This window comes from Gymnoscopelus microlampas, assembly GCF_963454915.1.
Source record: "Gymnoscopelus microlampas genome assembly, chromosome: 3".
NCBI classification, from domain to species: domain Eukaryota; kingdom Metazoa; phylum Chordata; class Actinopteri; order Myctophiformes; family Myctophidae; genus Gymnoscopelus; species Gymnoscopelus microlampas.
Window position 1 is genome coordinate 21,797,326 of NC_139940.1, and position 12,900 is coordinate 21,810,225.

General features: G+C 40.9%; 1 protein-coding gene across 1 annotated transcript; it reads left to right on the forward strand.

The window, feature by feature from the left end:
- The first annotated feature begins 965 nt into the window (after nucleotides 1-965).
- sh3bp5la (SH3-binding domain protein 5-like, a) lies at nucleotides 966-11,844 on the forward strand. Its single transcript, XM_084051751.1, has 6 exons — nucleotides 966-1,685; nucleotides 2,320-2,382; nucleotides 2,860-2,988; nucleotides 6,271-6,435; nucleotides 6,534-6,707; nucleotides 9,195-11,844. Exons 1-6 carry the CDS (start codon nucleotides 1,446-1,448, stop codon nucleotides 9,768-9,770), a joined length of 1,347 nt encoding a protein of 448 aa, XP_083907877.1. The 5' UTR covers nucleotides 966-1,445; the 3' UTR covers nucleotides 9,771-11,844.
- Nucleotides 11,845-12,900: the final 1,056 nt, after the last annotated feature.

Here is a 12,900-nt window from a genome sequence, read left to right on the forward strand (position 1 = left end):
TGTGAGTGTTAGGGAGGGAGGGAGGGAGGGAGAGGGGGACTTTGTACGGTAGCCGTTGGGGTCCAAGCGGCAGTGTTGCCATGTCCGCTTATTATAAGCTACTTTGGGCTTGTTTTTCTGTAAAGTTGCTGTGGTTGCGGTTTTTGGGGCTTGTTTTTTTTATTTTTATTGATTTAATACTTTATTAGCAGTTTGCAGAAAAGAGCACAGGAAAGTGCAGTTCAATACAAGGTCAGCTAAGAGGATTTAAAACCCAAGAAAGCCTATATTGCTTGTTTCCTTTGGGGTTTGATTGATTGATTGATGTACTTTATTTAGTAAGACATGAGAACAACAGTACATGGAAGTACAAATTCACAATACAAGGTCTACTAAACTGGAAGACTCATAAAAGCACTGAGCTTGTTTCAAATGAGTTCCCCATGCACACAAATCATGATGACATATAAGAGACAGACAGATACACACAACTACTATAGAATGTCATACAATCAGTTTACAGGTTACTGGTATGAAGAGTGAGAAATATGTACAAAAGGAGAAGGAGAGAGGGGGGGGTAGGTTAGGTTAGGACTTAGGACTTAGACAGGGGCCATTTTCCAATTGCAGCCTCCTGAAGGTGTAGGTGGGTCCTTTGTATTCAATTGATAGATAAAGTGTAGTTGCTTATTTAGGCTTGTTTCCTATTGTTTTTTAAACCAGTGGTTCTCAAACATTTTCGTGTCAAATTAATATATATTTGTCCGCAGATCCCACCCATATGAAAATATGTTGTGCCAGGGGAGGGGACCCCATACAAGATTTGTTTCTTCCAGATTTCTTTTTGAAAATAGCAGATCTACAAGCTCGTGAGTTTGTAGATCGGCTACTTTCAAATAGCCAATGTATAATGTTTAAAGGGCTTGTTTTCCTAGACCAGGTTGTTTATTTCTCTCACCGAATCTGGCAACACTGGTCTAAGCGGTTCGAGTGTTTACTTTTCTTCCACAATGAAGTGAAGAGGGAAGAATCGGGGCTACGGGCTTCATGTGGAGAGAGATGGGGGTACAGCTGCGGGTCAGGGAGGGACATAGCGATGGGCCTCCGTTTCTCTTTACTTTCACATATTTAACTACCTTGAGTAAACGCATATCGTGGCCGGTTTTATGCAGAGAGCATTAGCCTAACATTAGCGAGCTACCCTGCTAGCCTTGTCTGGTCAACATCCAGAAGGGATTCAATGGCTTTCATTTCGTTGTGATCTGATGATGGTGTTTCATTGCTAAACCAAACACCATTTTTCGTCCAGTCATTTATTTTATGGCTACTCCGGTCTATAACCTTGGTTGTTAACACAACAGGGATCGTCGCTAAGGTTCGATCCCCACCCAAGTCAGCTAACGTTAGCTACGTAACCTGAGCTTCCAGTACTAAACTCGAGTCTCTGACTGTCGACTTGGCCTGTGATGATGGAGCCTGGCGACTTGCGAGAGAGCCCCGCCGGGTCTGGGGACTCCTCAGCGGGGGAATGGAGGGAAGAAATCCCCGCCGGCGGGGATGCAGAGGTCAAGGTTGTTGAAACTAATAATAATGAAACTCAAACGACGACACGAGAAACCATGTCACGCGAGGGAGGTGGTCGAGAGAGACAGAAGAGCGAGGGGCCACAGAGCCCCTACGAGGAAGAACTGGACCCCAGAATTCAGGTACGAGTTATGGGATTTTGTGGAGGGGAAAAAATACTCAATAAACAATTACAATTAATGATGATTAAGACAAATATGCATATATATGCCCCTGTTTAGTGTGCATATTTTTATTTTTGATTACTTTATATGATGTCATTATTGTATATTATTGTTTGTCTTTAAATGTTTCGATGAATTGAATACACAGGACCCCAATGGAAATAAACCATAGACTATCTTGGGTTATCCTTTTAGCACACTTTTGTATAAATCTGTACCTCTGTGCTTTTTTTTGTGCAAACTGTTAAAGTAAGCAATCAATCAATCATTCAGTCCTGTTCTCCTGGCTGTATCCCAAGAGACCATGGTGTTGATTTGCTTCTGTTATATAAGTTTATCCCAAGTTGTAGTACCAGAATGATGGTACTTTTCATGAAGTGAAGCATGCATGTTTTGACAAGTTAAGTGACAGGAGGAGGCAATATAGCCTACCTTTATTGTCACAATACTGAGACAATATGCAAAATATATATACCTACAGTGTATATATACATTGTGTGTGTGTGTGTGTGTGTGTGTGTGTGTGTGTGTGTGTGTGTGTGTGTGTTTTAACATCAATACATAAGTGATACATCATGTATTTGTCTTACAGGAGGAGTTGGAACACCTCAATGAAGCTAGTGCAGAAATCAACAAACTAGAACTGCAGTTGGATGTAAGTGCAAATAGTACAGTAGTTGCAGTATAGTAGATGGTAATAATCTACAAATGTAAGCAGAGGTCTTATAAATATTTTTTTGCGACATACTCCCACTTTCAAATGTGCCAAAAATATCATGAGAAAGTTTTAATCAAAAAGCTTGACGTTTACCGTGTTAATGGCTGCGGCCAAATAATTATCTGTCTGTCACCAACTAATTCATCTCTCAAGACAGATTCAGAGCTCCGCAAATTCAAAGGGGAATTTTGCAGATGGGTTCCCAGATTGCTAACTAATTCATTAAACTACGGTCAGAGGTGGTGACTGCAAATCTGCAGCATCTAAAATTAATATTATGAAGAAAATTGGAGATACACAAAGAATTGTTACTGTAGCTCATTTCCTGGTCCCTTGTTCATGGTGCCTCAGTATGATCAGTTGTTCTAATACAGTGATATGTGATCAGGGCATTGTACTACATTTTCCATCCAGGATGCCAGGTCTGGATACAGAAAGATTCTCACAGACTCCGCCAGAAAACTGAATGCCCACAGCTCCCAGCTCGGCAGCTGCATAGAGAAAGCCAGACCGTACTATGAGGCTCGCCGACTTGCCAAAGAGGTATGCAAATGAAAATGTTTTCATGTATGTGGAAAAACTATTCACCTATGAAAACATCACAGAGAGAAGTAGTTATGTTAATATGAGACCTTTGTCAACAATTATTTAAAAAATATTGTATGTATAGTAGTTTGTTTTAATCTTGCTCTGGGAATTTGATGGGGATTTGTCACACTGGACAAAGTTTTCTCTGGCCCCACCCAGGGCTGTACAGTGTGACAATTGTGCTTGTACTCGCTATTCAAATTATTTTGTGTAAAGATAAATGTAAATCCACCCACAGGCGTGCAATCTGTTGTTGCATTACTATACATTTGATTTTAAATTCAGCACCAGAAACAAATGTTGGAGTGCCTGGTGGCAGAGCTGCCGGATTGACAAATGACGTGGGGGGACATTAATGGTGGGCTTGGCCAGACGTTGACGTCACAACTTTCACAGTCAAGTCCATGTTAATATTGCACTCTTCCTTTAGAGTTTAATTACAGTAACTAAGCACTTTAATATGTTGTCAGTTGACAGTTATAAGTTACTCTGATGAAGACCAAGAATGCCTAGATTGTAAATATAAATGTACATTTCTGACTGTCTATGTAAGTCAAATCAAGTTGATTAGTTAGAAGAACTCCATGAAACAGCATTTGTTTAGCCTATAAAATAGAGCTTGAGAGAGAAGCTACTTCAGTAGTGCAGAGCTAAAAAGAGATTTTGCACCTGTAGGAGTGCAGAGCTATAAAGATACATTGATTTATTTGCTCTTGAACAGCTGATCACTCCTTTCTAGTCTAAACAACAGTAACGTCATCACTTTGCAATGGTGCGTGTAAATAGCCTAAACTTGATGGGCGAGATCGTTGGTTAACCTGTTGTAGTGTCACACTGAAAGAGAAACTTGTTGCTATTATTTTAAACACATTTCAATAACCTTTACCCATTTGAAGAGTAACCTACTGAGTAACGAGTGGTAACCTACTTAAGGGTGTCAAATCCCAAGAATGTTCTTTAATCCCCAGACACACCATGAAACTAAAAATGTTGCTTTGAAAAAATCTCTTGCTTTGGCTCATACATTTTTTGACTACTCTGGTATCTCTGTAGCCTATGTGTATCAGCTACTGCTGAGTGTGTGTCTCTATGCAAAACGGGTAGATGTCTTCTATTGTTCTGTTGTATACACACCAATCAGCAGTTTATGGGTTTCACCCGGTTTCACCTGGTGTTGTTGTGGCGGTCAGTGTGAAAGGGCCATTCATAGCCTGGGATGAATACCATTTCCTTTTTTCTGATTCTGTCTGGAGCGGAAATAACTTAACGTCATCAGGCGGCCGGAACCCACGGCCCGAACCAAGCGCGCCGTGTATCTTCAATATGATTCCCCTAGTTTAAAATGTGTTTAGTTTGGTATAATCGTTTCATTTATTTTGGTATAAAAATCGTTTATATCCATCTTTTATCCTAACTAGCAATACACAATAAACAGTGACCTATCGAAACAGGCCACCACTGGCCATTGTCACACCAAAATTGGTGACATGAATGCGACCAATAGTGTTTGTTACAGAGTTCATTTGAGGAGACATGGCAGTGACTCACATAGTGTTCAAGTAAATTAAAACTATGCCAATATGGCAACATTGTGGATTTGAAGCAGACAATAGAAGTAAGCTGAAACCATGTAAAGAGTAAATGGTATTTCTGCATTTATTAGAAGTATGTATCAGGTTTGCTTTTAAATAAAAAATCACACCGGTTTGGATTTCTTTTAATCGGCACAACCCTTATTATGCGCTTGATCATTCTCACTTATTTGTTAGTTTGTCTTTTTTGCACAGTTGATTTGTTGTTATGTCATTTCCATCCAGGGGTCATCATCACCATCGCAGCTCGTGATGGACATTTTAAATAATATTTGATTTTTGCCACAGACATGCAAAATAATCTTTTTTACCAAAAACACATCGGCCTAGCCCTAAATGTTTACTAATGGACTCCTGTGTCATAGGGTCTATTCCAATGTGCTGCACATTTTAAAACAATAGTATGTCTGCATTAACTAATGAGCCACTTAACTGCCAAAAACAAAATCCTAATTATTTTTGCAAAATCGCAAAAGGGCCACTTAGCTGCAAAGGTGAGTGTGGTGCGTATTATACATCATATGGTTATTGGTTATTATAGAGATTGCTGGATTTTCAAAGGGCCGTGTTACTTGAGGACAGACAGAAGGAGATCAAGTTCTACCAGCTAAACCGTTGGTTTGGTTTGGCAAGGTACGGTAGCTAGTTGTGGTTTCCATTAAGGTGATCAGGTATTCTCTGTTGATGAGAAAGTCCAAGGGATGCAAATGTGACGATGGAAACAAAGACACACACTACAAGCTACGCTTGATTTATTAGACTTAATGATTACATTACAAATGCTTCTCATGGGAACGTCGAGAATAAAATGCCAATGGAACACTGGAACAAGGAAACTTGAGACAAAAAAGATATGTAGGCCTACATGATGAGTGATTAATGAAGGGCATGCCAGGATTCAATAGTTAAATGCGAAGGCACCTAACTTTGATCAGAGGTGAGCTAACTTTTAGGTTGGAGAAGGAACTAGGCTGTGGATGGAGGATTTCCATGGAATATGATTGTGGAGTGTTATTATAGTTGTTATTGGATAATTTTAAAAACTTTATCTCCACTAACGCCAAACAGCTTTACTTGTCCAATTCTGCCCTCCTTTGCCTTGGTAGAAACTAGCTCCTTCTGAACAGATGACATGCCTTCTGTTTTTGCTCTTTTCCTGCACCATTTTTTCACTGTGGTCCCTCGCATGCCGTTGACTTAAATTATTTATTTGTCTGACCACACCACATAAAACTCCATGAATCTGTTGTCTTAAAAAAAGTAAAGAAAATATAAGGTTTTTCTCCAACAAAGGGTTTGAAAGCACATTTTGCAATTTTCACAGAATTTAGGCAGCTATTAGCAATCATTTCTTCTAGCTGTCTTGTTGTCTTCACCTGATGCAATTGTGTGTACAGGTTAGGTACCATGTGCAATACTGCACATCTCCTGCAATATATTAATGAGCATGTTACTTTACGAGTCACCAAAGTTATTCAAACACATTTTCTATGTTTTTACATTATAATGAATATATATGTAAATATCATTTCAAAATGAAAAATGTGTCACAGACATAGATATGTCTTGCCACTTGTGTACGGACATATTGATGACCGCTGTTTCCAACTTCCTTGGCTTATGATTGGTTGTCCCCTTCCTCTAGGCGCAGCAGGAGACCCAGAAGGCTGCCCTGAGTTATGAGAGAGCCGTTTCCATGCACACGGCCGCCAGGGAGATGGTTTATGTGGCAGAGCAGGGTCTGATGGCTGACGGCAAGAACACCCTGGATCCAACCTGGCAAGAGATGCTCAACCATGCCACCTCTAAGGTAAGGACTCTCCATACTTATTTGCGTGGAACCACAGCCGTAGTTATTTCTGCTATGTGTTGGCCTTAACTGTGTGTGTTGTACATGTCGGTCCTTAGGTGAACGAGGCAGAGGAGGAGCGTCTCCGCAGTGAGAGGGAACACATGCGTGTCACCCACGCTTGTCAGGAGGCAGAAGCCCGGGTCCAGACACTGCAGAAGTCCCTCAAGAGAGTCATTGTCAAGTCCAAACCCTACTTTGAGCTTAAGGCTCAGTTCAACCACATCTTGGAGGTAATTCCCAGTTATAGTGCTGCAATTAATAATTCAATCCACACACACACACACACACACACACACACACACACACACACACACACACACACACACACACACACACACACACACACACACACACACACACACACACACACACACACACACACACACACACACACACACACACATTGGCCGCGTTTCCCAAACGAATTTGAGCTCCTGCGTAGCCTAGAAGCTGCGTAGGTGCCTCCACGCATCTGCGCAGTAGCAACCCCGCTGCGCACTATCTTCGTTAGTAGCAGCTGTGTGTGCCCAACGTCTCATCTAAATTGGCTTCAGTAGACACCATCTTCGTAGGTTCCATTTCGTCTGTGCTAAAACTACATTCGTGAGACAGCATGCACGTGAAGAGATCCTGGACGTAGCCTACGTAAAGCCTACGTCAACTACGTAGTGCTATCCTACTATAGTTTAAACACCCTTTGCATACATATATCTATATATACAGGATTTTGCAAAAATACTAAGATAAAGTCGCACCTTTATCTAACTTACCTTTATATGAATTGGACACTTACATTTTTATAGGTACATTCTGTAATGTATTAAAATGCATTTTTTTAAGGTGACATTTCAATGATCTTAAATAAACACTGCGGCCATTGTTCGCCGTTCAAAAAAATTCAGAGGATAGAGGGGGCGTCCCCCTGCATGATTGACAGCTTAACGCGTAACGGGCGACGCCTCCCCCAAAAAACAGACATATATACAACAAACACACTGCGACATGCCGTGTTGATGGCTTGCAGATCTGTTATTTTGGGTAGGGCGAGCGGCTGCAGTGCTTCGTCCTCTATGCATGAACCCGAAGTTTACAAATCGTACTCTCACGGATAATCCGATCATCTAATAAAAATATTAAGCACATGCCAAGTTAACTAAAGGTATATAAATGATGCTGAGCTAAATATGTTTCCTTAATTTCGAAGTTTTATAGTTAAACGTTAGTGAAAGTGCAGTTCCTCTCACAAAGTGACAGCTGTTGCGCTCGGCGAGCGCAACAGCTCGCCATGTTTATGAATGGTTAAAACATCTTTTGAAAATAGCAGATCTACAAGCTCACAACGTGTCACAAGCTTGTAGATCTGCTATTTTCAAAAGATGTTTTAACCATTCATAAACATGGCGAGCTGTTGCGCTCGCCGAGCGCAACAGCTGTCACTTTGTGAGAGGAACTGCACTTTCATCATAACGTTTAACTATAAAACTTCGAAATTAAGGAAACATATTTAGCTCAGCATCATTTATATACCTTTAGTTAACTTGGCATGTGCTTAATATTTTTATTAGATGATCGGATCATCCGTGAGAGTACGATTTGTAAACTTCGGGTTCATGCATAGAGGACGAAGCACTGCAGCCGCTCGCCCTTTTACGCACCGGCCCGGCCCGGCCGTAATATATATATATATATATATATATATATATATATATATATATATATATATATATATATATATATATATATATATATATATATATATATATATATATATATATATATATATATATATATATATATATATATATATATATACACACACGTGTGTGTGTGTGTGTGTGTGTGTGTGTGTGTGTGTGTGTGTGTGTGTCGGTCTTTTCATAGATTTCATAGAACGATGGGTGTTACAGGTGGCCCAGGGCGCTCGTTACAAAATGCTTCGTAGGACAGTACTCCCCTCCTACTGTGGGCGGGGAGTATGCTGCGCGCATTCTGTCTCACGAATGTACTTTTACCACACACGCAGCCAGTTTAGATGGCACGCAGGGGCACAACCACCTGCTACTAATGAGGGTAGAGCGTAGGTTTGGCCGAGTCCCAGCTGTGTAGGAGACGCTTGCGCAAGCTGCGTACGGCCACGCATGACCTGAAATCTACGTGCCTGCTATGGTACTGCGAAGCATGTGACGTCACACGTTAGACCCGTCGTCGGACCTGCGACGATGCTCTACGCACGAGCTCTTTGGGAAACCCGGCCATTGTCAGTTATGGATATCTGTAGTTCATGTCATATGGATTTACTGTAGGTCATTATTTGCTCAGTGGCATGAAATCAATGCAGATGTTGGTGAATGCCCTCCATTAGGGCTGGACGATATGAATTCAAATCAACCTCATGATTATATCAAACTTTTGCCTTACGATTACGATTCATTAATGATTATAAAAAAAAAAAAAATAGCCTGTAGATCAGCTAGCTCCACTATTTTTACACGCCACCATTGGCAATGAAGTACAATACAGGGTTAAGTGGTTAATCAGGATAACCGATTTAGTCGATTATAGAAAATCGATTAAAAATGATTGTGTCCATTCGTTGATATATAAGAAAAAATATCAACAAAAAAAAACAGCTAGCTTATAATTCAGCTATTGGTTCTAAATATCGGTTTGATTTATCTTCGGTTAATTGCCCATCCCCGCATTCTTTGTGACTCCAGGAGCACAAGACCAAAGTGATGCAGATCGAGCAGTACGTGGCCAAGGTGAAGACCCGCTACTCCATCGCCTTGCGCAACTTGGAGAAAATCAGTGAGCAGATCCACGCCCAGAGAGGGCAGGACCCAGCAGAAGGAAGACTGGCCACCAGCTGCGGTGGACGGAGCCCCCCTGTGGGTGCAGAGTGGAGCCCCCCTGTGGCCGCAGAGTGCCACCGTGGACTCCAGCAGGAAGGTGGAGCCTGTGGAGGCGGGGCGGCGGTGGGGAGAGACGAGCCGGATAAGACCAACAACCTGGTGGAGAAGTACAGGGAACGGGAGGGCGAGAACGAGAAGGAGAGGGAGCGTGCCGGGTCGGACTCCCTCTCGGTCTTCAGCCTGCAGACCATCGCTTCCGACCTGGAGAAGTGCGACTCCGTGGAGCACCTCGGGGACTTCAGCGACGTGGGGAGCGTGACCGGGGACGAGGTGGACAGAGACAGAGGAGCGATGGATAAGAGAGACAGGCCCACGGATCCCACCATCAAGGAACGCCAACAGCAATTCTACAAACAGCACCACCGAAGCTTCAGTTTGTGAAGCTGATGTCATAGTTGTAGCATTCATCCTGGAAGACAAAACAGAAAACAAACAGCAGCAACAACAGCGTTTCGACTTGTACTCACTTAAAAAGAAAACACGAGTTACCTAACCTGACCATAATAGGCAAAAACCAAAGTATAAAAGCGTGAGTTCGGTATAAAAGTGAAAGAACTGGAGTAAAGCAATGACATAGGTGTATGATAATCTATAAAGAAGCACAGGTACGTTGACTGGCAACACTTTATCATGAGACTGATATATTGCATACATTAAAATCACATTCAAGTTAGGAGGACATTACTGGTATTCCTAAACCTTACAGAACTCTGAGATGAGTCAAAGCAGTGGTTCTTAACCTGTGGGTTGGGTCCCCAGATGACAGTGAAGTGATAATTTGAGTAACCCTTTTAAACCTAAAAAAAAAGGCAAAGAATTGATGCATTACTGCATCAATACTAAAATAACTGGTCAAACATTGGCCAAATTGTCAAATAATATAAGAATATACATACCAAGTGCTTGGGTGGGGGGTCCCCAGTTCAAATATGATTATTTTGGGGTGTCACAGCCTGAAAAGGTTGAGAACCACTGAGTTAAATAACCTCCTCTTACTCTGGTAGTAAGGGAACCTGGGAGGCGTAGCTCCTATAGCACGAGAGAGCTGCAAAAGACGAACCCTATATGAAGAGCCTGCATCACTTGTTCCTTTCTGAGATAAGTGGTTGGTCTAATTTGATTAGACTGGTCAAAACAAGCTCTTCATTGTTTTCACCATGACATGTCAAGTCAAATCAACGTTTCCTTCAAGGTAGAGCGGTGCAGGGTCCGTCCGCGTACGCTGAGGTCTCCACTACTTTAACAATACACATCAACTTGTTCTCTACAGGAAAGAATGACAAAAACAGTTCTCTTTCTGTGCTGTGAGAAAAAGCATGTTCGAGTTCACATTTCATATATTTATTTCCTGTGATCTATGTAGTGTTTTGGCAAGAAAGAAGAATGCGTTTTTTGATAGTTCCTAAAATAAAAAAAAAGACGAAAAGGTTGATGCACTGAACTGGATAGAGCCTTAAAACAATTAAGAGAGCCACAGACTCTATTCTGTTTGCATCAAGACAGCATGCACTCCAAACTAGCTATTTATTTAGACATTATGAAATGTCTCATATTCAGGGCTATAGGATCAAATGAACTAAGAACATTTATGCGATGACGAAGCTGAGTTGTGACTTAATTTTTTATTGCATCAGTAGTTTTGCTGTACTTGTGTGATTCAAAAGCCTTTCCCAGATTTTCCTCATTTCAATATTGTTTACAAATGTAAAAGTGGATTTCATCTGTGCAAATTCAAATTGAATATTTTTTAGACGTCCTCAGTTGTAATTTGAAGTGTGCCTTGACACAAAACACCTGACAAATTAAGCCTGTTTAGTGACATCATTTTAAACGGAATAATATGAAATTCTAGCTGTATTTAGAAACACTTGGAAGGATTTCGTGTACCCTTTTATGATATTTTTTTTAATTGTGAATCAGCTGAGTATGAGTTTTGAGATTTGATTTGACTTATTTGTTGTATTTTCTGACATACAGGTATACAGTATATATACTGTATATTATATAGTATATATGCTGTATATAAATATATAAATACGGTATATAATATATGTATACTGTATACGTATATGTTGTGAAAGTTTTAATGTGAAAAACAATTAAGTCAAGAGATGACTTGTAAATGTATGTAATTATTATAAAGTTGGAAAATAATGAAATGTACAGAGACATAGTGGATTTGAATATTTGAGAGATTGTACAGTTGTTCTCGACATTCTGATATTTTAAGCACGTTGTGCACACTTGACCGCCTGTCTTAATCCCACTCCTTTATGTTCAACACTCCCAACATTTACATCCTCAAGAACACTCTTGACTTCTTCAACTCTTGATGGTAGCCTATTAACCAGTGTGTGACTTTGACATGCCACTCATATTCTATTGTTCAATTTAATTGACTCACCATTTATGCAATAGCCTAGTGTAAAAAGATTCAATATCAATAAAACATTGCAACCTGTAACAGTTATTTTTCCTTGTGTGTCACTCGCATACTTTCTTTGTTTTGTGTCTCTTCTGCCTATAGGCTATTTTCATGAACGAGAATGTAGGGCCAGCTTGTGGGAGGAGATGATGTGAATTTGTGGTTTATGGCATTAGGAAGAGTGATGGTGAGACACAGCAGAAGCAGAGGTTATCTATTCCCGCCATGCTTCAATTATTCAGTAGGGATATAAATATGAAGAGAGAGCCATGGTCTCGGAATAGATGGCAGGAGAGGAGAGGCAGGAGGAGGATGCTAAGACAAAAGGAGACAGAGGAGCTATAGGAGTCTGGTTTGTTAGACTGACCAGTGTTACAAAAACTACTGATTGTTGCTTTATTAGGCTAACCATGTAAGCTCCAGAGAGGGCTTTACATCGGCTTAACAACGTAGCCTATAGCCTAGTGGCTGTAAATACTGGACCACCAGTCTGCGACTTGACCCATATATCCAGTCTTCAAACCCTGATAGAATTATCCACGGTGGGACAAATCCACGATCTTTTAATAAGTCCAAAGCCTCCTCAGATGTATTCTGATCATAATAATATGGTGTGGGCCTAATAGGCGAGACCATAACGTGCATCATCCAGGTTGCTGCTGACATAGATGCGTGAGAGAGAGAGAGAGAGAGAGAGAGGGAGTGTTACGCACGGTAGCTACGTCTCTCCATCATGACGTCGTGAATTATAGCTGTTAGATTGTAGGGGGAGAAAGCGGGGAGTGTGGTGGCAAATCGCTGCTCCGTCGTATTATATGGGATGCGTTTTGTATATAGTGCATGTACACCTCTGTGGATCATATTTGTCATGTATTTATTTTGGCATGCGCCCAAGCAATAACATACACCGAAGAATATAGCCTATACGTTTTGTTTTTTTGTGGCGTTCTGTTTACGCACACGTACGGTGCTAGTTGCATATTTATTATAGCCATATCAATAGCCATACACTTCGTTATAAAGACGTGTTTTTTTTAACCAAATAATCCGACACTGGGCTTTTATTCCCCGACGATCAGTCCCACC

Coding starts and splice junctions, on each gene's coding strand:
- sh3bp5la (XM_084051751.1), top strand. CDS start 1,446: ATGATGGAGCCTGGCGACTTGCGAGAGAGCCCCGCCGGGTCTGGGGAC. Junction 1,686..2,319: donor AACTGGACCCCAGAATTCAG/GTACGAGTTATG, acceptor TTTGTCTTACAG/GAGGAGTTGGAACACCTCAA. Junction 6,436..6,533: donor TCAACCATGCCACCTCTAAG/GTAAGGACTCTC, acceptor GTCGGTCCTTAG/GTGAACGAGGCAGAGGAGGA.